The sequence below is a fragment of the Tyto alba genome, unplaced genomic scaffold, assembly GCF_018691265.1.
Source record: "Tyto alba isolate M040663 unplaced genomic scaffold, T.alba_DEE_v4.0 Super-Scaffold_21, whole genome shotgun sequence".
Classification (NCBI taxonomy): domain Eukaryota; kingdom Metazoa; phylum Chordata; class Aves; order Strigiformes; family Tytonidae; genus Tyto; species Tyto alba.
This window is the reverse complement of record NW_024881295.1, coordinates 8,302,260-8,326,609: the sequence shown is the minus strand read 5'-3', so window position 1 is coordinate 8,326,609 and position 24,350 is coordinate 8,302,260. Positions and strand designations below refer to the sequence as shown.

Sequence of the window (24,350 nt, the reverse complement as noted above, 5' to 3'; positions counted from 1 at the left end):
TCTGAGGGGCATAGATACAGGTTTAATTGTATTTTAATAGAATGCTGGAGTGATATTTTTATTTCCTCTTCCATACTTACCAGAAACCATTTTCCATTTTGGAAAGTGCTGCTTCTAAAAACACTTAAAACCACAATACACTGTAGTTTAGTTTGCAGCATATGGAAGATCATAAGAATGTTTTTTCCTGCAAAGTGCTTTTGATCTATTAAATTCAGCTGTTCAGGGAAGGTGGTGGGGAGAAATGGAAGATACTGAACTCCTGAAGTGTGAAAGGTTTTCCTGTGGCAGAAAGTGAGACTTAAGAGTGCATTCTGAATGTTTGGATGTTTTAACATCAGAAACAGATCACTGGATTGTTTTTCTCCTCCTCATTTTATTTTTTTTTTTTTTTTACTAATGGCACTTTGCTAAAATTGGTGCATTTCATGTGATAAACACATCTTGGAAAGTGGATTTTTTACATTACTTGGAAATAAAGGAAATGTGAGTCTCCTTCAGTAGACACTGGGTATACAGGTGCTATTGCACATGTGAGCAATCATACAGAATTCAGGAGGTCTTTTTAATGAACACTGCAGTACAAATTAAGTGATTGAAATGAATTAGCAAGAATCATTAACATTGCTGAAAAAGATTGTGTATGGAACAAAATAAAAATTTCTCAGTCTCCAAGTGAATTTTCTATAGCATGTTAAAGGAACATAGGTATTAACTAATTAAACTGCAATAAGTATGTGTGTGAATGAAAATGTAAACTGAACTACACCTATTGTAGCCCATAAAACTCATCGAAATCAGACCAGTGTGATAAATTCTAGTTATTGTGTGCTCCTGAGAAATTTTATTTTTCCATTTCTCACAAGACTTTTTTTTAAAGTCACAGCAGTTTAGCATATATCTTTTTTCTTTCCTTGTTAACGAACATTCTGGAAAATGTTTTCTCTCAAATAAAATTTCTTCCCAACATTGCCCAGGGCTGAGAAGCCTGGAATAGTTCTATCCTAGAATAGTCACTACAGAGGAAAACCAGTAAGTCAAACACCTTTGCATGCTGTTTAATTGTATGTGTTTGTGTATTAGGGATATGGATCTATTCTCTTAACACATTTCACAGTGACCTCTCGCAGAGTGAGGTTAGCCAGTTACTGAAGCCAAAGATGCTTTGCCTCCACTTTGCAGTTGTGTTCCTCCACCGTGGCTGTACAAACGTGCAGGACATTACACAGCCTGCATGTGCATGTATGTTGAATATAGACCAGAAGTTATGTTGATTTCAGATCGCATTTTTGGGCAAGTCTGGTTTTTCATAATATCTAAATACATTGTGTGGCTTTTTGTGAGTGTGGATTTCCATTTTCGTGTTTTGTTGCAATGTTTCTAGCTTTAGTTAAATCTGAGAGCAGTCGAAAAATATATTGCTTTAATTTAATTAGCTTGCTAGAAAAAAGTCCTTTCTTGGGCAGTAATTATTAGTTGTATATTATTAAAAGGAAGTAGTTCACATTCAGTTACTTAGCAGAAATAATTGAATCTTCTGATCCAGTAAACTAGCTCACTTTGGATTCAGCTGGTTTTTAATTTAAGACCTATAGAAGAGGAGACCTGTAATCTCACTACAGGGAATTGGCTTCACTTTCCTGCAGTTCATAAACCACAAGAGTGAAATTGCAATCCCCCACAGCAGTTTTCTCTTTATTTTTCACATTTGCTTGAAAGTTTAATTTTATGAGACAGAGCTGATTTTAAAGTTTAAAGTGCTTTTTTTGTTGTTTTGGTGCTTTTTTCTCATTTTTTCTTGAACAAAAGGACTACCAGCTCTATCTGTAGTCTGGGCTGTAGTCTCAGACAGCAGCAATTTCAGGATGTTTCAAAGATGTAAACACAGTTGGGTACTGCAATGAGCCCTTTGGCAATATTCCAAGAGAAACACAAATAGCTAACTAGTTTGGAGCGGATCTACATGGAGCTGATTCTCAGCTGGAGTAAATTGGCAGAGCTCCACCAGCTTTTGAGACATTTACACCTGGTGAGAATTAGCCTCCCTGCTTCGTAGTAGCTTGTATATATGCATTTTTGCTAGGTTTTTACACACTAGATGTGCTATGATATCAAGAAGTAGATGGTGACTTGACATCGTGCTCTATGTGAAGAACTGTAATTAGAGCCACGATCACAGAACTAATTGATACACAGTTGTCTGGGTTCTTTCTCTTTTCCCTGACCAGATTTTAAGGGGAGAAGTAATTTACCACTTGTTGTGAAACTGTTTAACATCAGAACACTTCCTTTGGACTTGTTGTTCATAAATTAATTTTATTTAAGAAATTAGCATCGTTTAATATGAATTAATATGAGGATTTTCTTTCCCAGTAAGAAAGTAAATTTGAACCAATATTACAACACAGGGCTGCACCTGTGTGTGTCAAATACTTCTAATTATGTCATTTATATTAGATAAGTGTATGGTTTTTTTTAAGGCTACCTCAGAACTTCTAACTAGCTGAATGAACATCCAGGTGTTAAAACTGTACCTTTTTGGTATAGTAAGTTATATGGCAGCGGTTGGTTTCCACCACTGTACTGTGGGGTGAGTTTAAGAAAACATGAATTTGGAATTTAGGATTGTTTGGATGTTGTTCACTTCAGGTAGAAACATGGCATATGAAGTATCAGTATATGCTTTTTTAAACAAGAAGTTAATCTGTTGCTAAATTGAAAATGTTAAAAATAATACACTTTATACATATATGCACATGTGCTGTATTAATTTATTCGTTTTGGAAGCATTTTCATACTTGTTTAACTCAAAATGGCTTTGAATTTTCTAAGGAAAAGAAGGTTAAAAAAAAAAAAACAACCACAACAAAAAAGAAGGAAAACCAGAAAAGAACTGGCAGACAGTTAGTCCATATGGCCTAATTACTCCTGGTATTTTGAGAAAAGAATGTAAACCTGGTGAGTTACTAAACTGAGAAGTGGCTACTGTGAGGGCCTTTTTTGTCAATTCTCTGTGCACCTATTCTACATCCTGCTTATTTTAGTTGTGATTCATCCAGGGGAGTCCCTCCAGGAGCTGCATCGTAAAAATGCCCACAAGTATAGCATCAGAAGGGATATTCCATCTCCTCTGTTGGAAAACTTCTGCAGAGTCTTAGAGGACTCCAATAAACACTAGCTGGATGTGTGGAAGAACATTCTTTTTCTTTAGCTTTCTGGTAATCTGATAGTGAAAAGTGGTAAAGATGCCCTGCATAGATGGGCCTCAAATTATTTTTCCTTACAGATTGTCCCGTTGGTGGCAAGTTTTACATTTAAAATGCAATGGTGACTGTACCGTGGAGAGAGGGGCTGTTAACTCTCTCTTAAGTCTCCTTTCTATGATTATCAGCTATCACTATCTGAAATACTGGCTGGGTAACCTGGCTGTACCTGTATTTTTACATAATGAGAATGGGAGAGACTGACAGAACAGACTCTGAGACTCAGGAACTCAGAACCTTATCCATGCCTTAAATCTGTAAGACTACTGAAAGTTTGTACAGTTCTACATCTGTACCCTCAGCGTTGAATCTCCTGACTAATTATTCCAAGTTAGCTTTTATATTTGTTTGTTGGGTTTATTTTATTATTTTTTTTTAAATATCAGATGGGATTTTATCATTTGCCTCCCAGCAGACGGAAATAAACTATTTGCATTTGGTGTTGGCATGTTTTAAATTCAGTCTTTCATTAATTTTTCTCTTACCTGTTATCTTCTATTTTCTTGTTATGAAGATAAAGTAGATTTAATTTTATTTTCATTGTTTTATAGTAGATTAATGTTTAGAAACGATCAGTTCCTATTAGTCACAGCTCATTCTTTCTTCTTTCCAGTCAGAGATGTATGAAATCCTTTACTAAACAAAAGATGAACGATTTCATGTGTAACTCAAATTGCAAAAGAAATAATTACTGACAAAGGGCCATATTCTGATTTTTACCCTCCCTTCCTTTTGTGAAAACAATAATTTAATTTGATTCAGAGTTTCAAGAATGACAACCTTGGATGCAAAACAAGTAAGGCAAAAAACCAAGACCACAGCAAACCTCCCCACAGAAGAGATGTTGTCTGTTGTGGCCAGCAGACTGATAGAGGATCTGAGTTCAATTTGCTGCTCGCTACAGCCTCCCGAACTAATGCTGTGCAAGCCATCTCATATCTTAGCACCTACATTCCTCTTCCTTCTGCTTTCTTCTTTCCACCTGCTGAGCTGTGTTTCATGGCTGTGTGTTCCAAGGGATAATCTTATATGAGATTAACCATCATTTGCATTTATTAGTTTTAAGTAGAATGTCTTAGCTTTCATTAAAAAAAGCCTTGGTTCCAATATTATGAATGAATGAATCTAAGTTTGTTTTTTGCGCAATTTAATTCTTTTTGTATGGTGCTTTCATACCTCTTCTCTAAAATCATACCACCCTTGTCTCACTTAGTCGTAAGTCTTCACATACTCCTCAAAACTTCTGAAACCTGTGTTTCTTTAAATCTCAGTTACGCTGTTGAATAAAATGCTTAGATGCCAAGATGTTGAAGAGTATTTCAAAGCCTATAAATAAACAGTGCCCTGCCAGTCCTTCTTAGCACTAATGGCCTAATAGCTAGTTTTGCCCCTGCCTGCTTTGGACGGTCCTCTTGAATGTGAGGAAGAAAAGACAGAAAGATTAATGTTGTTTCACAACTACTTTAGATGTTGAAACAGCCAATACCCCACCAAAAAAAAAAAAAAAAAAAGTGAACTTCTGTGAATCCTTACTTGGAGAGAAAATTGAGTAAAAAGCAGTAGAAATACTTGGCAAACTGGTTAGTTACTTACTGAGGAGAAGCTAAAGAGGCAATTGGCTATTACAGAGATTGGGGAAATTCAACTAACACAGCGATGGGGAATGTAGAAGTATGAGCACCTGGAGGATGTGAACACCAGACAGACAAGGAAGGTATACAGTGTATATAGTACTACATACCCGTGTTCACAGGACTGTAGCTAGTTCTAATAGTAAGATTAAATCAAGACCATGAAAAAATTAGACTTAAACGTCCAACAGTGAGATTTCTTGGTCTGGGAATCGGGATGCGTTGGAGTTTTGCCTGCGATTGCCTCCACTGAATTCATCTGGTTTTTGGTGCTCCATGGCCCTTGACTGGTCACTTTTACCAGTATGACTTTCAGCATGCATAGTCCAATCTTCTAAATATTGAACATGTGCAGCTCTGCAATTGTGAAGAAGGGAAGCAGGAATGAGAAAACTGATTTGGTCCATTCTTTTCCCACTGAGCTTCTTTACAGTCACGGGCCAATATCTGTTTGTTTCCTGATAGGAAAAAGAATAACAGCTGTTGTGGAGGAAAGACTGGAGCAAGTTACATGTGTTTGTGAACCTTCGAAACTTACTTTGTAAGCAAAGGAATTCTAGCGAGAGAACTTGCCTTTCAGCTGCAAAAAAGATTTCTGTAGGAAACTTTCTAGAAACAAGGAGATACGATGATCTGCTCATTGTGTTTTAGTTCTCTGTTTTTTGCTGCTAAGGTGTTTCCAAGATGCTGCCCACCAATCCCTTTGATATGCTAATGGCCATTCAGTCAGTTACCACCCATAGCTCTCTGCGGGTATTGGACTGTGCAAGGGAATTTTCCCTTGAAGTCAGAGAGTAATTGCGTGCATACTGGTGGCAGGATTTGTCTTATTCAACTGGACAACCTCGATGCAGCTGCTTCAGTAAATCTTGCACTCCCGAAGTTCTTGTGGTAGCTGACACCCCGCAAGCACTATGGGCAGTGTCGTGATGGGAATATTTCTTTGACTGCCCGCTGGCTGCCTGCCGTGTTCGTTTGTAGCTGATGACCGAGTACTGTGGAGGGTCCCCTTGAGCTGGTAAGTGTACAGAGAGGAAGGAATCCATTCTTTAAATTAAGACATTTAAATTGAATCAAGGTAATGGAGAACCAGATTTCACTCTCTCATTGCTTGTAATAGAAAAAACTGTACACATTGATAGTTTTCCCCAGTCAAGTATCCTTTTTTGTGTCCCCTTTTTGTATGTCTGCTGAGCAGATTGAGATGGGTACTAGTGGTTTGAAAATTGAAAACCTTTAATTTTCACGTAAATTACAGGTCAAATCTGTGTAGCGCATCACCGCCCTTTACAGTAAATCACATGTATAACTAAGTTATGTCCCATTTAAATGACAAAAGAATTCTTTGACTACATGGCAGCTCTTTCCAGTAGTAGCTGAATAAAAGAAGAAAAACTAATAAATAATTAAGGCAGTAATATGTTTGACCACTTCTTTTTAGTATGACTTTTTTTTCTGTTATTATTGTAAGAGAAATGCTTCTTTCAAAGACAACTAAAGCACTAATGATAGCTAAGAAGGTCATTCCTAGGAGGTTAAACTGGTTTAATTAGAATTTATGAGAAGGTTACTATAAGAGTGCAGAAAGATGTTAAGGGGTTAACCTATAAGAGATTACATTGTAGTCAGTGTTCTGTTAAAGTTTGAATTAATTTTTCCCATGGGTTTTTCACATTCTAATTTTCAACTAAATGAGACATCTGTTTCAGAAAAGGAAAATTTGCTATGGTTGTCATAGCAACTATCATTCTGTAAGAAAATTATTCCAATGGTTACTTTAGAACAGAAAGATAGAAATTCAGTACATAAAGCAACATCCAATTGCTAGCACAAATTCTGATAATTCAGCCCTTTTTGTATGGTAGATTATTTGACCTGCAAAACTTGTTCATATGTTTTTAACATAAGGTTAATTGTGCTGTAAACAAATTCACTTCCAATATATTTTCCCCCTAGAGTCTTATATGTAGAAAATCATTATTTTTATTATAATAATACTACTGAATTTCAGTAGTATGTGGAGAGACTCAAACTGTTCGCTTTAAGAAGATAATACCTAAATCAAAGTACATTTCTATATGAGCGCTTCACTTCAGAGGTGAAATACATTCATGATGTGTGTCTTTAATTTCCAAATACGTTTTTCTTGGGTTTTTTTTTTTTTTTGAACAACAGAATTTCCTCTTCTAGAACATACATGACAGTATTTTCCTTGTAAAATTTAAATTATTATTAAAAAATTACACTTTTCCTGAGCAAGCAGTAGCCAGGGATCCAGAAATTCGGTGCTTGATATGAAGACTTTAACTTTGCTTTCAAGTTCCATTGTAAATAGAAATTTTGGACAAAGTTGTCTCTTCGTGATATCCAGGTCACAGACTCGTTAGTGTGTATTAGAGAAGATTTTTTTTTTCCCTACTCAGAAACTTTGATGGCTGTTTTGCAATAAATTTTCAGAAGAAGGGACTTGGGGATTTATAAAATCCCTGTGTGAGTATAAAGATGGTTTTGCTTTGGGGGTGGGGGCACTGAAGTGTATGATTTGTCTTTCTTCTCTCAGATGTAAAGCACACCAACATCCTCCGCCGAATCCTTTCTTGGACTTCAGATTTTTTTTTGCCAGAAATATTCCAGACATTTCTCTCGATCTCGGGATTGTCACAAAAGACAGCATCATGGCAAATCACACAAGTTGTAACATTTCCCCTTCACAAAAGAACAGCTCCAGCATGCATAACTTACCAGCCCTGCGCTCAGGCAGCTATACGCTGCAGTCACCACAAAGGGAGGGAGGGAGGGAGGGAGGGATGGGGGAAAGTGCTTCTTGTCTTAATAAGCACATCATGCCTATTCATAAGGGGAAATGGGCTTTTTAAAAAGTGGCCATGTACGGGCTAGCCCTAGTAGAGGACTCTTCAGAGCTGCATATGCCATTAGTGGTCATTTGGATTTCAGCAGGATTAAGCTGACTTCTGGCGAGCCCTGTGACAGTCACGATCATTTCTTTTTATAAATGCTTCAATGTGTCCTTCAAATAATTATTCCATAGGTTTCTGACCTTTTGTTCTTGGCCAAATATTGATCTTTCCCCTCGGTTTCTTTCTTGGGGCACAGGGTGGCCACGGCCCATTCTGCTGTGTTTGGCACACCTGCAGAGTGCCGGATGGCGCCTCGCCTCGCTCCCCACCAAGGACCTGGGGATGACCCTGTCCTTGGTCCCATGGTCCATCCTCCCTTGGGTGGGAGCAGGGTCTTGTATTCACCGAACCTGTCAGTGGCTTTAAAAGCATGATTTACTATGCTGACACTTCGTTTGCCCTATTTGCCCTTGCAAATATTTTCTGTCAGTGAGATTTTGCTCTCGGAAAACTTGCTCTGGGCCTAAAGACAATTTGCCAAACAGTTGAATATTTTCATCTTGGTGAAGAAAGATACTTGGCGTGTAAGGTGTGGAATGTGATCCCAAGGCAGGAATGGATGGAGAGTTTAGAAGAAGCCTAACCTCTGTATATTTTTATAAAACCTTCCACTTCAGTAATATCCGAGCACCTCACAGACTTCAGTTTATTCATTTTCAGGGCATTCCCGTGAGTTAAAAAATACTCCCATTCTGTCAGTGGTGAGCTGAACATAAAGACAGGCTGATCAAGCTCCACTGACTGGGATTTGGTTCTGTGTGAGTGTTACACGGTAACACTGCTGATAGCTTACTGCAGAATAAGCCACTAACTGGAATCATAGAATCATTTAGGTTGGAAAAGACCTTTAAGATCATCAAGTCCAACTGTAAACCTAACACTGCAAGTCCACCACTAAAACATGTCCCTAAGTGCCACATCTATATGTCTTTAAAATACCTCCAGGGATGGTGCCTCAACCACTTCTCTGGGCAGCCTGTTTGACAACCCTTTTGGTAAGGAAATTTTTCCTAATACTCAATCTAAACCTCCCGTGGTGCAACTTGAGGCTGTTTCCTCTCATCCTATCGCTTGTTACGTGGGAGAAGAGACTGACACACACCTCACTACAACCTCCTTTCACACAGTTATAGAGAGCAGTAAGGTCTCCCCTGAGCCTCCTAACTAGACCATGAGTTACCACCGCAGCAGTAGGAAGGTGAGAAGTCATGTATTTGTGAGCCAGGTGCTGTTCTTCCTATGAGGAAAGGCTTCTAGGAGTTGAACAGGTAACCAGAAAAAGTGTAATTTCATATCTCTGATACAGGGATATGTATTTTTCTTAGCTAGCTGCCTTGGTCCAAACAACCTGACTCAGAACAAGGTTTCTGCTTCATTGCTACTGCTATTAGCACCTCTTCTTCACACACCTTCTTCAGCTTCTGGAGGCTGGGCTGTATTTTTGGTCCCACTGGCAGATATACAAAGTTTTACCTCTTTTTTTTTTTTTTTTTTTTTTTTTTTTTTTTTCCTGGGACACCTGTTTATCCAGACCCTGGTTATCCAGGGTGGGTGATGAAGAGCTAGGAGATGAGCTTATAGCTAGGGACACAGAAAGCATACAGTCATCTGTCTAGAATAGGTGAAGCTCTTTTTGTCTGTGGAAGAAAGGCAGGAACTCTTCTGCAAAACCCCCTTCTTCCTTTCCTTTTACCAGAATTTTGTTTTCTTCTCTTGGGTTAGCCACATCCCTTTATATTTTAGCAAGCTCTGTATTTTTAAAGCTGTTTTCAATAGGCATGTGGTTTACAGCATTTCGAAAGGAAAAGTGGAACATGTATCATCATGAAGACATGCTAATTTTTGAAATGTTAGTCAAGCAGCAGTAATGGAAAAGGATGAATAATAGCTTCATGGGCATTTTCTTTTGTCTTTGCCATACATGATGTAAAGTAGAGTTCAGAGAATTTGTTTGAAAGAATTCTTTCTGTCTTTTGATGCGGTGAGGGAGTGTAAAGCTTTCTTCAACAAAGTAACACCTCAAAGGGAGCTCTGGTTGATGTGTATGTATTTATAAACACTAAGGCTGCAATTATCATAAACCTTATTAAATCACAGCAGCCTATTTGTTATTCTCCAAATATGGATATGGCCAGAAGATGTCAGTCAAAAAATTATAAAAAAATGCCAACCTAAAACTAACCCCTCGATTTTATGTCCCAGAATTAAACCATAGTCAGCAAGACACAATTTACCACTGTGATACAATTGCTGTGAAATACAGTTTTTTAATCAGTGGGATAGCAAGATACGGCTAAATTTTGTTCTGACTGGCAGTGTTGCAGTCCCACTGCTCTGTGATGAGCTGCTCCATAAATATGTTTCAAAAAATGTAAATGCCCATCTGATAAGAAATCCTGAATATGGATAGTCTTACTTAAAAGCAAGTCAACACACAAGAGGACAGAAGAAAATTATGTGTAAGAAAGGAAGCAGTATTCTTGTTCTGATGGGATGCTTCCAATTAGGGAAACAAAGCAGCATAGATGATGTGTCTGACTTCGGAGCAGGATCTGTCATTGTGCCAGGGTCTGTCCTTGCCCAGCTGGTCATAGGCTAAGGGCCAAACGTGGTGGGAGCCAATGTGAAACATATATCCACACCTAGGTATCAGAGACAGGTGTCCTTCTAGGCGTTGTGGGAGTCCAGTATGCTAATCCACACATGGAGAACTTGGTATCCAGGTTTTGTAAGAGTTACTTTTCACCTAGTTAGAGGAATGCTGTGAGTATTTTACTGTATGCTGCCTACTGGAAGTGGTAAGGACTGCACTGATTTGCCACACAAGTTAAGTAACACCGGTTGTATGGAAAGAGGGTTTTACTGTGCACACAAAGAAGAAAATTAATTGTATTTGTGTCTCCAAATTCTATGCTAGTAGAGATCAATCTCCGTATTTTAATTAGATAACCAGTACATGGAAGTAGCACTGAAGACATTCTCCTCCTCTCTTGGCAGGCAACCTTGGTTTTATGGCTGGGGCTTTAATCTTCCACGAGGCCAAGCACTATTAGAGAAATGGAACCTTATTCCAGATGGAATAGATATTCTTATAACACATGGACCACCTCTCGGTAAGAAAATACTAGTGCTCTTAGCTGTGTATTTCAGATGATTATACGGTAACTGATGGCTCTCCTTAGACAAAGAGTGCAAACCTGACTTACAAAAGTCAAAAGTAGCATCCGTACTGATTTCAGCAGCACCAGGACTTCAGCTCAGGTTTATGTTTCATGATTACCTATGCTCAATGGTAGGGAATTAAATAATGACTTAAAAAATAAAGCCTTAACACAAAAAGCCTTAATGAGCTTTACAAATAAGCAAGGTCTAGTTTTCCTATGCATCTGTCCATTCTGCCACTGGTGAAATTAGTAGATTTAAAGCATGGAGCCTGCTTGAAGAGAAGTGCAGGATTGGGATCTTATTTTTTTGGCACTGTCTTTCTCCCTCACTTGCAGTAGCATTCTTCCACCACCAAGTACCCAGGGACTGTATTTTTCCTCACCATGCTGGCTTGGTGCATCTTCTGCCTCACAAACTGAAATACTGCTATTGTTTGCCTGTTCTTTGGACAGCGTGGGTGAATTGCCTATCTATAATCCAATCTGGCAACACTAACAGACCAACAAGAAATAGTTTTGCATTTGTGTCTTACAAATATTAATATAGGTGATAAAAAAGACGGGAGAGATTTCTTGTATTCCTAGATAATAGTGAAATTATCTGTGTTAAGGAAATAATATAATCACAGAAACTTGCCCACATTCAGTAAAGGCTTAAGACTTTTAGCATGTTTTTCAATGTCTTTAACACATAGCAAGCTATATTTAATGCAAGTATGTGTTTAACTTTCACTAATTTAGTAAATGGACACGGACGTGAAGCATGTACTTAAGTGTTCAGCTGAGTCTTAGTGTGGAGGAGCGCTTTGTATAAAATGAAGGCAGTTGGTTTCTTTAAACCTTTAGATTCCGCAATTTCCTGAAGCTAAAACCCTCTTGTCTTCCACCCTTTCTTCCTCTCTTTCAGAGCTTGGAGGAGAAAGTATCTAAAGGGTTTGTGTTTTGTTGTTTTCTTTAGAAAGACATGTTTGCATTCCACTGCTCACTAATCCTGGAGGAAAGGGCTTCTTTGTGAGGGTGGTTTCTCACAGTAAGGGTGTGTATTTTGATACTCCACCTAAGTGGAGTCTCATGCCATGCCATAGATTGATTTAAATATGAACCCGTATTGTAAAAGTGGATGGCAGAAATTAATTGTTTAGACCTTGAGATATCAGCTCCAAGCAGTTAGTACTGGAGATAATCCCTGTTAGGATCCAAGGCATGACACTGGGTCTTTGATATAGTTTTATTTATAAGTCATATGTAAACCTTTTTCAGAAGCTTTTTCAGTACTTTTATAGCCATTTTTAAAACCATCTGATCAGCTGTAAAGAAATCCAACCTTCAGCTGATCCAAAGAATGTCCCTATATCTGGCACTTGAAATCCAGTTTTGGAAAGTGGAGAATGGGGTTCATACCACCCAGCTTCAGCCACCTTGCTAATTTAGCCACCAGGCCTCTCCGGGCAGCCTCTGGGGTCAGCAGAGAGAGGAGAACCTCTAAAGAGCACTGCAGAGGTAGCACTCAACAGATGTGCTTTAATAATAAATTTAATAGTAAATTTAATAATTGAAAAGTAATTTAATAATTGTAGTAATTCTGAGGAAGAGCTGCCCATCTCCACTGACTGTAATGGGATAATGTGAATTCTCGCCCTCTCCATATCTCAGTACTTGTTCTCTTCTTTTTTGAATTCTTAAGCTTCAACTGTCATCCCAATATTTTATTTTGTAAAAATTCCCATTTCTTCATCTTTTTCTTATTGATACATTAATAGATGGCACAGGACCCTCTGCCAGAGGGCATCAGCTGTTGGTCTCCCTGACACCCATGGCAACAAATACATGACGCTTCAAAAGAAATTAACATTCTGCCTAACTTATAGAACCTTCTTATTGTATAGCTCCATCCACAGACATTTTGGGAGACGGGGATCCTCCTTGACCCTCCCAGCCAATTATTTTAACCAGAAAGCTGATTACTGTTGTTCTGATCTTGGACAGCATCACTAGAGCTGTTCCTAATGATCATAAATAGCAATCAGTGCTCTTGCAAATTCCTCTGTTTTGTCCAGCATGGCTGCCTAAATTCTGTCCATCATCCATTTGCTGTGCTGCTTTCTCATTCCCTCACTTCAAAAGAGCGTGCATCCTCCTAAATGATTAATACTAAATTATTAGATAGATTTAAAATTGCCTGCATGATGTAGATGCAGAAGTACCCTTAAGAGTTAATGGACTTTGTGTTTCTAAGTCAGTTAGGCACGTAACAAAAATCTGAGTAATTTTTCTTTTCTGTTTTAGAGTAGTGCTTTGGGATGGAACCAGGGCAGGGATACACAGGAGGTTCACACATGATGGTTAAAACAGCTACTACTGACCATTTTATTAGTAATCTGTTTATTATTAATAAAGATATGTCACGTATTTCATAGTTTATGAAATACAGTATTCATGATTATGGGATTGGTGCTAATGCTCATTTCTATATCAGCATATTTTTGTTACTTTATGTATAGTGTAACTTTTAAAGTCTTTTCCCTGATTCCTAAAGATCTTCATCTATGATTCTTTTATTTCTTTTCAAAAAGTTCACTTTTATTTTCTTTGTTTGTTTTTAATTTAATTTCACCTTTAAGTCTTCATTTGTAGCTGTCTGCTTGATTGTCTGTGACAAAGATTTATACTTTCCTGACAGCTGCAGAAACCTGTTTCAAGTAACCAAACGTTAAAAAAACCCTAAGATGAACTCTAATTGTTAGCTAGGTATAATCAATTATTCTTAGTTTGTGTAGTCAGGTGTATATAATAAGCTGCAAACATATGGGAAAGCTTCAGAAGGGTGATAATGCATGTAAACAAAAACATGTTCAACATAAATAATGCTTAATTTAATGGAGAAGTTAATTTTATGGATTTTTGTTTGTGAAGTTTTTCAAGTGGAAATACTTTTGACTTTATGTTCACCACAGACATTTTGACAATTAACTGTTTCAAATCATTGAAGTAACAAAACCTGTGGTTATAACGCGTTTGCTCTGGATTCCAGAGGAGTTGCTGGCCTCACTTTGATATCTTATTATTTCCTACAGTGAATTTTGACCTGTGTTGCATACCAAGAGTGACTGATAAAATCAGTTACCAGAACTGAGCATTGCTCTGCTCTGTCTGTCATTCAGTTGGGATTTCTCTTTGTACATCCTCCCAACAGGATTCAAGCAGCATCTTCAGAGGCATCTGAATGAATTAGGAGTCGATGACCATTATCAGAACCCCCTCTTTTGACACTTTCTGAAAATTTGACTTAGCTCTGTGAGAAACTGATACAAGGGCAAATTTCTACAATTTCCATAAAACCTCACAGTATACTGAGCCCAGTTTTCAAGCAATGGCATCTAAAGAGGCATTTCTCAATGTGTGAACCTTTTCCAAGAGCTTGAATACCACAGTTGTGGTCTTTTAAGCCAATTGGTTAGCTGCTCTTTATCCATGCTTGAGTGGATGTCAAAAGTAAACATATGAAAGCTAGGTCCAGAAGCTATACCTCTTTGGATGACTACTGTTTTCTCAAAGGCACAGTATATTCACATTATTGCAGCAGTCTAAGAGATAAAGAGCTATGACAGGCACACAGGGAAAGTACTAGAACAACTAAAGAAAACAAGAATGATTATATCTTCTAGGTTTCCAAATTTGAGCCTGATAAAACAAGATTGGTTATTACAGACCCTCCAATACAACAACATCCTTCTTATACTACTACTCTGAAAGAAACATGAGACTTCAGTCTGCAGTATGCATCCTCTGCAGTATGTTTTTAGACACACATAAGCAAGTTGGTGTACCTTTTTGTCTGTATTGATAAAAAATGCATTTTTATAGAAACTTTGTGCAAATAAATATAACACTTAAAAATATCTACTGCAGGAGGGCTGAGTTTCTCTTCCTATCTGAGGGCTTGCTGTGCCATGAAGTGCTTAAATCAGTTTTACTTGAGGAGGTTGGTTTTAGGCATGCTGTGATTTCCTCACCTGAGTTCCACCACTGTAGGATTCAATATGATAACAATATAGTTTTATTATTAGCAGCACCGATTCCACTGCATCAGTTAAAGTGTTCAATTAAAGACACGAGATCCCAGGACTAGATTTAAAGAGCGAAATGCTGATTTAGATTCTTTAGAGACTCACTTTGGACATACTGCTCTTTACACCTCACTCTCTTAAAGGAAGGAAAATGGATAAAGCATTGCATTTTCCCATTAACATCTGTGAAAAAATGCTTTAATTGCAGTGATTTTTTTTCTTGAAAAACAACTATCAAGTGTTATTGTTGTCCTTTTTCTTCAGCTGAGCTTTTATGGTTTTCCTCAAGTATTTTTCCTTCCTTCCTCTTCTACTTACTAAGGCAAATACTGTTTTTTTCATGTCGGTTCTTCTGTGGCTGCTTACGAAATCCATGAGATATGAAATCTCAGAAATATTGTATAGCAGTACAGCTTTGCAGATCACCTGACTTCTTTTACAACTTTCCTTTATTTTCTAAAGGTTTTCTGGACTGGGTTCCTAAGAAAATGCAACGGGTAGGATGTGTTGAGCTGCTGAACACAGTCCAGAGACGAATACAGCCAAGGCTTCATGTTTTTGGACATATCCATGAAGGTCAGAACATATTTCTTTATATATATATTTAGAAACCACAAGCACAGAAGTAGTCTGGTTTAACTAGAATTTTCAAACTTGAATGTTTGAACTGAAGCACTTCTGGAACTCAGATACTCATTTAGCGCATATATAGAGATGAAATTGGCAGATACCCACATTTCAATGTTTGTACTTCAGCTTCTCTTTCAGTTTCTACATCTATAAAACAGGGTGATGCCTCCTTCACAGAGAGGATTACTGTGAATTTTAAAGTAAGAACACCAGTCCAGTAGTTACAGAAAGTGACTAAGGATTATGATTGGCGGATTGTATTTTTTCCTGATGAATCTCTGTGACTTAAGATAATTATTGTAAGCTCTATGTGTCTCAGTTTCTGTGTTTGTAAAATGGGTAAGAATGCTTTGAGGGGTGCTTCTAGGGCTTAATCTTCAAGATTGTACAATAAAGGTTGTCTCTCCCCATCAGTGTGTATATGAAGTTGAAATTGAGGGATGTCACCACTGACCTACATGGAAGTCCAGGATACTTATTCATGTATTTATTTGCTTTGGTAGGGGAAACATTTTGTACCCAGACAAAACAAAGTGGTTCTCTTGACTATTTGATTTGTAACTGGAAAAAAAAAATTAGTTTCCTTCATACAAGTCAGTAAATGGTGGCAAATACGCTCCACTGAATCAGTGGCAGCAGGAGTTCATCTCCAGGCAAAGAGAAGTCTGTCCTGTTCACATATTGTGGCAGCAAAACTTCAAGCAGTGCCCCCACCAAAAAAACCCACTGGGCTGTGCAGAAGTGTACCCGTTGGAATGTAAGCATGTATTATCAGCTGCTTAGTTCTTGGCAATGTTAACTTACTGGCAGGAAAAGGTGCTCCACAACTGCCAGTTTTCTGCTTCTGGGACTGCTCCAGCATTTGATGTAGGATCTCTGTGGGTCTCACCAGTGTAGAAGTGAACAAATGGAAAAACTGGAGTAGCTGGCATTCAGATACTTCTGGTTTTGTGAAGAACCATTACTCTTCCCAAAAAATCCCACTCTGACTTTCTGCTGGGGGCTTTTACCATGCTAAGTGAGAAGTGACATTGCTGAGAGGTGTGTTGGTGTATAGTTGGTGGAGAAGACATTCAGATAATTATTTTAAAGCTCAGGGATTAAGTCCATTCTTCTCCTGTGTCTCATCTGTAGTGACCTGTTAATGCCTAGTTAATGTCCAAAGTGCTGTTAAAACACAGAGTAAACAATCAACACATAGGCAGTATTTTTTCCTAACCCTTTGCTGCTAGAGCAGTCTTTGAGTTTCCATATGAGAGAGCTGGTAAATACAGTTCAAACTCATTGTCTTTTCAGAAATTGTAAGCCAAGTGGGTTGCAGGGGGTATAAGCAAACAGTTAGCAAGCCATGAAGCTTCAGGCAGATAAACAAAATCACATCTGCTAAGACCAAGCCCAACTTTGTCTCCCAAGGGAAAAGAATGGCACCTCCACAGAATGGTAAATCTCGTGAATTAATGCAGTTGGCACAGTAGGTATCAGAACACAGAAACAAGGTACTCTTCTTGTTAACTATCATAATTTAGAGAAAACAAATGGGGAGCTGCATAGCCTGTTTTGCAGTGGGATGCTGAATCTCTGCAGAGGAGAATTCCCATTGCAGACAGCCTGTGCAAACGAAGCTGCTCTTTGTAGAGAGAATGCATGATTTGAACAGATGAGTTCTTCCCCTGACTGAGCGTAGCTACATCTGCAGCAGTCATTTACTGAACATCCAGGAGGAAGAGATGCTTAGAAGAGATGTTTCTTCCCAATTCCCCCCCTGCACTGCTGTCTGCCAAAAAATACCTCTACACATGGGCTTGCTGCTGATCGACGCACGGAAGTGACAAGCAGTGTGGCAGGGACCCCGGCTGAAATCCTGGTTTGCCCATTACAGCCAATACTTGGCTGAGGTCATGGCCAAGGAAACTCTGTTGGCAGTAGGTTAGGCGTGAAAACTGTAGCATTAGGAATCTTGCAGCAAAAAGAGCATATTAGCAAGCTGATTCTGTTCCCTCCAAACATGTAGCCGAGGAGACAGAAAGTCCCAGCAGCAATGCCGACTGTCCTCCGTGCAGTTTGTGTTTTACACAGAACAATTGTTCTGTGGCAAACAGCAAATGATTTAAAGAAATGTCTGTGACAGGAGCCTGACAGAGTTTTCTTCCCTCCCTAGTCCCTAATTATAGTGTGATTTTTCCAAGGGGAGTCCAGGAAGCCCTGCATTATTCAGGGTATTTTAAGGAATATAAAAGAAAGGAATTTGGCTACTGTTTCTTTGTTTGTAAATTATGCAGCTATCAATGCTTCTATAAGACACAGAATTTTACTCAGAAAAACTGTAGGACTGTAGGTACCTAGGATTTGAATAGCTGGAGCTGAGTATATGTAGCAATGAATATGTTTCACTATTGACTTCATTAATGGTGAGACTGAATCTTAGTACAAATGCTTTCTACCAGGTGATTTCCCCCAAATCATATATTTCTGATTGTGAATGCATTTCTTCATATTGATCATAATATTTCAATGCAAATTTCCAAGATTAAACTGTTAGTTTTAGTGTATTCAAGCTTCCTTTTTTTCCTAGTCATTCATGAAAAGATTTTTGACAACGGAGAGTGTGTCTACTTTTTATAACACCACGGCAGTTAAAGGGCTGCTTCTTCACATTCTGAAACATCATTTCACTGTACCTCTACAGGCACTAGAGCTGGAAGCTTGATTTTCTGCACATTTAGCTCTGCAATTGTTTGACTTGGGTGACTAGTCAGACATGAGATGTAGTTAAAGCTTTTTTGCCACAGGTGAGACATACAGAAGGGTGTTTTCTCCTGTGGAAATGTTATGGTGTCTTAGGGTGTGAATTCACCCGTTCTGTCAGAGAATGCATTAATGAAGCCATTTTTTTCTCTACCTGGGCAGGCGTTTTTGTGTCTTTCCATTAAATTTGGTGGAAATTGGTCAACAAGTTCAAACAGCTAGAAAGAAGAGGTTCCTACTAGACAAATCCCGCCCAGGTGCACATGCACACATACTCCCTTCAGTCAAACAATGCTTTTTCTTCATTGTTGTTGATGTACAACACAGGACAGAAAAAAAGTGGAAAGATTAAAATTGCCCAAAGTTTGCTGCACTTATGACTGCAAACCTCAATGATCAGAAGTATGTTTTTTTCAATGCTGCAGTTGCCTAAGCTCCATCTTCTCATCCTTTCCAAAACAGAGAAGGTTTTAAGAAGAAAGCTGTGCAGAGAAAAATACCTGTCTTTCTAAGGAGGTTTGGCAAGCTGGTTGCTAGAGATTATAGCCACTAGCTGGTGAGAGTCCATTTTGCTTTTCTTACACAATTCAAAAGATGGCAAAAGGTTCTGCTGTAGGACAAAGATGGCCTAATTCAGGAGACCTTTGTGTTTTGCATGAAGAGGATTTTTAAATTCCTTCGGAGTAATAAATGTGGCACTTACCATTGTGTGATAAAGGTGAATAATAAAAAAAAAAATAATAATAATAATGAGAGTAACCAGAGTTTTTCTTTCTTTGCAGGTTATGGTGTCATGGCTGATGGAACTACTACCTATGTGAATGCATCTGTGTGCACTGTGAATTACCAGCCACTTAATCCACCCATAGTTATTGACTTACCTACTCCAAGGAACACATGATTATAATGAGGATTTAAAGTTGTACCCAACACATTAGCAACTTTATATTGCTGGCTGAGAATCCCAATAGGGAACCATTCAACAAAAAAGCAAAAACCTTCTTCTTTTTTCCCTGCTAGCTCTTCACAGATAAATTTTGAGTGACAAAAGTGGATGAGGAACAAAGACATTTTGGTGCCAGAAACAGATTAAAGACTTTAACATTTCACCATTAAAATATTTGTGAACACAGAAAAGTGAATGCATTCCACATATATATATACATATACATATATATATATATCTCTCTCAAGTAGGGACTTTTGTATATACCGTACATTATATTGGACTTATTAAAAGAACAATGTCTTTCAAAGGAGTGTTTCTTTAAGAAAGTTTGCAGTTTAAACTTAAGTGTTTAGACTAGGATTTCCTCATTTCAGATGTTTCCCAGTGAGCTCTTGGTAAAAGAAAAATGATGGTAAAGATGTTTTCCCTTAATTAACACAGCAAATATAAAAGATTGTGCACGAATGACCAGTCACAGGAGGAAAGCTATTACTTCAAGTCCTCCAGGTCTAAATCTTTGCATCTATTCAAAACCAATGCAATAGAGGCCCTAATTCACTGTACTGAAATGAAGTTTTACTACATCTGGCATTACAGATGGTAAGGGAAATGGTGCATATTGCCGGCATGCTGTAAACAGCTCAACATTCAAGAAGGGAGACTGTGTTAAGTGCAGTATAAACTCAGGAATTTGTAACCTGGCCTCGCTTGTGAAAAAAAGGACGACATTTCCCTTACAAAAAAAAAAAAAAAAGAAGAAAAAATATAACTGTGTTTTCATATGGTAAGGCGATATGTGATTGTATGTAAAAAGCAAAAAAAAAAAAAAAACAACGCAAAAACCCCACCCAATGTTCAGAGTAGCGATATTTTAAATAAAACCCACGAGGACTATTTGTTTAAAACCTGCTAATGGGACATGCAGCCAATGGTGAGATTACTGGTTTGACTTTGGCCCCAGTCGGAAGTGATGAAATGTCTTTATGATCATTTTGTCCTTGGGGAACACTATGGATGTCAAGGGGGAGGTGTCATCCCAAGGTGGAGTTTGGGCACTCACTTTTGGGTGGCTATGTAGTAGCGTAAGTGCGATGACTGATGAGTACAAGCCAGCGGGTACAGAGCAGGGGTCGCCTCACAGAACCTGTCATTGCTGTTTGCCTGCTCATGAATGCTACTGAGAGAGGCCCAAGACAAAATCAACTGAGTTGAAATCCATCTGTCGTGTTGCATGTGATGCCAGGCAAAGCAGGGGACGTGTCAGGAGCTGGCTGGGATGGCCAGCTGTCATGGTACCGCCCATGCGGCTTTCCTGCAGGTCAGCAGAGGTGTTGAAGCTGATGGGATTTCAGTCCTGTCCTAGGCAGGAGCTTGAGAATTGATCACAAACCCACCAAAAAAAAAAAAAAATCTTCTAACATGCCCTACAAGACACGGGTTTCTGCCTTGAACTAGCAAACATCTCCATGCTCAAAGAGGAGCCTTTTTGCTTTGATGGAGATAATTTAACTGCTGTATTCTGAGTGTGGACATCATGAATTTGGGGCTGATAGCATCTAGACCTTAATCTTGTTCACACACCTTGGGCAGATCATTGCAGTACCGATACAGGGTTGTTTGCAGGGCTGTGCATAACCCACATCTGCACACATGCGTTGGATAATTGTGTGTGTTACTTCTTGCCTGGTCGATGGATATAAATGTGAGCTTCAGGTAGCAACTGCATGTACATTATATGCATACACACTTTTAAAATTCCTGTGTTGCAACACCAGGCTATGTCAGTGTCAGCTCGAAGCAAGGTGGGCAGAACCATTGCATTACGCTGGCATCCTATGGGCAGCAGCTCTTCCAGCTGCTGCTGGGAGCAGTGAGACATTCGAGCCGAGTAACTAACTGGTGCCGTGGACCCAGCAGAAACCACCAGACCACCAGAAAACGTGACAAGTCACACGTCTGTCATTTCTAGTAAGCTGTTGGGTGACTAGGGGTCTAAAGTACTGCCTTTTCCAGAAACAAAACCCAAAACAGTTGGTGACATCTGCAGCTGGTTTTTGGGTGAATAGTTCACAAGCGCATGAGCAATCTGCCATGAATTCAGATGGGGCCACTTTTGTCAAAACTATTGGTGTAGAAATTGCAGGATCAGCTCCTAAATCAGTGAGGACTGAAATTCATAGTTTAATGTGAACTCCCGCCATCATTGGGAAGATGAGCAATAGCGTGTAGTTAGAGTAAAAGTGTCTTAGCTAGTCACAATTCAAGCGGTTTGCAACAAATGTGGCAGGAAATTGGCTGTATGTTAAAGTCTGAAATGTTTACATTCGCTCATGGCACTTGAGAGACTAAAATGTTAAAGTGAGGGGAAGAGGTCCTTTTATTAGCCTCAACAAAATTTCTATGTCAACCATAAACTATTCTCTTAAAAATAATTTTTCCTAAGGTATCTTCAAAATACTGTGTATTTTTATGTGGAAAGGATACAAAAGCAGCTGTTACTTCAAAATATCATTTAAAGTACTTGAGGTATGAAAGCTTAAAGATTATTTAATCATTTTGGCATAACTTGATTGTTGTTGTAACTTTTGGTCAAGCATGTTAGACAAATAAAGTCTTTAAAAAAACCCAAAACGCTGACAAAAAATATGGCCTCTTTATATCCACCTCACGCATTCAGCTCCACGTGGGAAAGGCTGCCTGCCTTCTCCAGGTGTAGGAGCCAGCCTGTGGGACGTTAACGTTGTCACCGCGAAGGGTTTTGGACCAGCGGGGGGGTGAGCTGGCAGAGGGGCTGGGGGCGATGGGCAGAAGGCGCCCTGCTCCAGCCGCCCGCTGCAGGACGCCACATCTGCTGCAGAAGGGAGCGAGCTGGAAGTCGGGGTTGCAGAGAGAGGGGGGGAAGCGGCCACCACTGCCTCTACTGACTGATGAGTTTTGGCGGGGGGATGTGCCAGAGGCGGGGGAAAGCTAACGTGAGGGAGTGCTGCGGCGGAGCTGTGAAGCAGTCAGGGCCTGGGGTGCCGTCCTTTGGGAGTGGGCAGCCGTCAGGGGAAGGAAGGTTCGTGCTCTCAGCTGAGCGTAAGGACACGAACCTCACAGTGAGGGAGATTAAGGCGAGGTGGCTATTATTTTTGTTTTAACTTTGTGGGCACAGTCAAGGCCTGGGCTTCTTGCCTAAAATCTGATCTACCTCAGATGAGGGAGGCCATGAAAAGGAAGGTTTCCACAAATGTAGTTTTGCAATTATTGGCTCTATTTAAATTCAGGGATGCTCTCTCAAGTAATTTCCCACCCCACCTCTCCATTGCTGACCTTCACTGATATTTATCCAGGTAGCATCACTCCTGAAGGTGTGCTGATGTGTATCGCTAATACGTGTGTTCCCATCAGCAGGCAGAATTGTTACTGAGATTAATTTCAGTTCATTTCGACAACGAATAGGGGAGATATCGCTGCATGTCAACGGAAAAAAAAAAAAAAAAAAAAAAAAAAAGAAGACAAGATTATTTTTACCTCCCTCAGTCACATACGGCTGAGGATGTGAAATGTTCCTTGGCTACAAGGCACGAGCAAGCTGGGACTCGGCACCCGCCTGAGCAGCTGCCTCTTCCCCGGCAGCTCCCCCCACACCGCAGCCGCACCCCAGCCCAGGGAGCCGGCTTTGGGCTTCCAGATGGTGCTATCTGGTAGCCCCTGGGGTCAGAGACTCCAAAACTATGACGGTCTTCCAGGAGGTTGCCACAGGAGCGAGGCTGGTGGCAGCAGCACGTCGGGCTGGCCCTGCCCGGTGCTCCCCCGGCGAGGTGGCTGCGGGGGGGGAAGGTGAAAACCCACGGCTCTGGGCAATGCACGGGGATGGAGCGGGTGTGAAGGTGCTTTGGCCTTGCTGCAGGAGGGAGACAGAAGGGATAAGAAGTAGTTTGTCTTTTCCAGTCGCTGATAGCTGCCAGTAGCCAATGTAAATTTTTCAGAGGAAGGAGGAGCAAGACATTCCTTAGATGACAATTTTTGGAATAATCTGACCATGGGGATCTTAGCCCCTCTCCCGTTTATTTTTGTTTGTATGAGAATTTCTCTCCTAAAAACCCATATTATTGTTCACTGCTAATGTAATTCACATATGGCGAATATAACTGCAAATGTTCTTTTCTTTCAGGTACATTCCTGTCCCTTTCATGCAAGTCTCTCTGCATCTGCGATTTTAGCGATATTTTGGAACAGTGCGCTCCCCGGGTGATTATGCACAGTGCATTAGAACAGCAGTATTTCACTTATCCTTGTACATGTACTGCTGTTCGGGTTTATTGACTGTCCCTTTGTTCTCTTTTTATGTGAAAAGTGTAAATAGGAGTACTTATATGTACCTTCTTTGTGCCATTCGTTATTTTGTATACTGCCGTTATGTTGCTTTTTACTCACTTCGTCTAGAAATTAAAATAATTTCAATTCTAGCTAGACTCTATTTCTAACCGTCTTACTTTCCCATCTTGGAAATGTTTCCCTTCTCTCTTTTTGATGTTTCCTTTGGGAGTTGGTGAGAAGCACCGATGCCAGAAGAAGACCTCTTCTTCCTTCCTATCTGAGCATTTGGACACAGTTCCTTGCTACTTTCTCTCCTGATCTTTATTCAATTCTGTTCTTCGTGTAGGATTTTTTGGGGTAATAACATATATTTGCAACACCCAGTGGAGGACTGTGGTGAGCTGCCCATGGCCCTAGCTGGGTCTTCTCTTCAAGAGGTGACAGCTCATCTGCACCTACCTGGTTTTCACAACCATCACCGCCTTCCTCCCAGGGAAACCTACCCAGGCTGTGTCCAAGGGGGGATCCTTTTCCCCCTCTCTGTCCCATTCCCCTGGCTTTGGTGGTGTCCTTGGTGATCCTTGTCAGCCCCGTTGGGCTTTGCTGTCGGGGTCACCTCATCCGCTGTGTGTGGTGAGCTGCCCCGGGTTTGGGGGGTGCTGCTGGGTGGGGTATGGAGCT

At 39.7% G+C, this 24,350-nt stretch overlaps 1 protein-coding gene across 5 annotated transcripts in view; it reads left to right on the top strand.

Annotated features, from left to right (window-relative positions):
* Positions 1 to 21,998, top strand: part of MPPED1 (metallophosphoesterase domain containing 1) — a 65,494-nt gene extending 43,496 nt beyond the window's left edge. For all 5 annotated transcript variants that reach the window (XM_042795560.1, XM_042795559.1, XM_042795561.1 and 2 more), the window contains 3 exons: positions 10,810 to 10,925; positions 15,506 to 15,619; positions 19,201 to 21,998. In XM_042795560.1, coding sequence (XP_042651494.1) covers positions 10,810 to 10,925; positions 15,506 to 15,619; positions 19,201 to 19,319 — 349 coding nt within the window. In that variant the 3' untranslated portion in view covers positions 19,320 to 21,998. The remainder of the gene's footprint in view (positions 1 to 10,809; positions 10,926 to 15,505; positions 15,620 to 19,200) is intronic.
* The last annotated feature ends 2,352 nt before the right edge of the window (positions 21,999 to 24,350 follow it).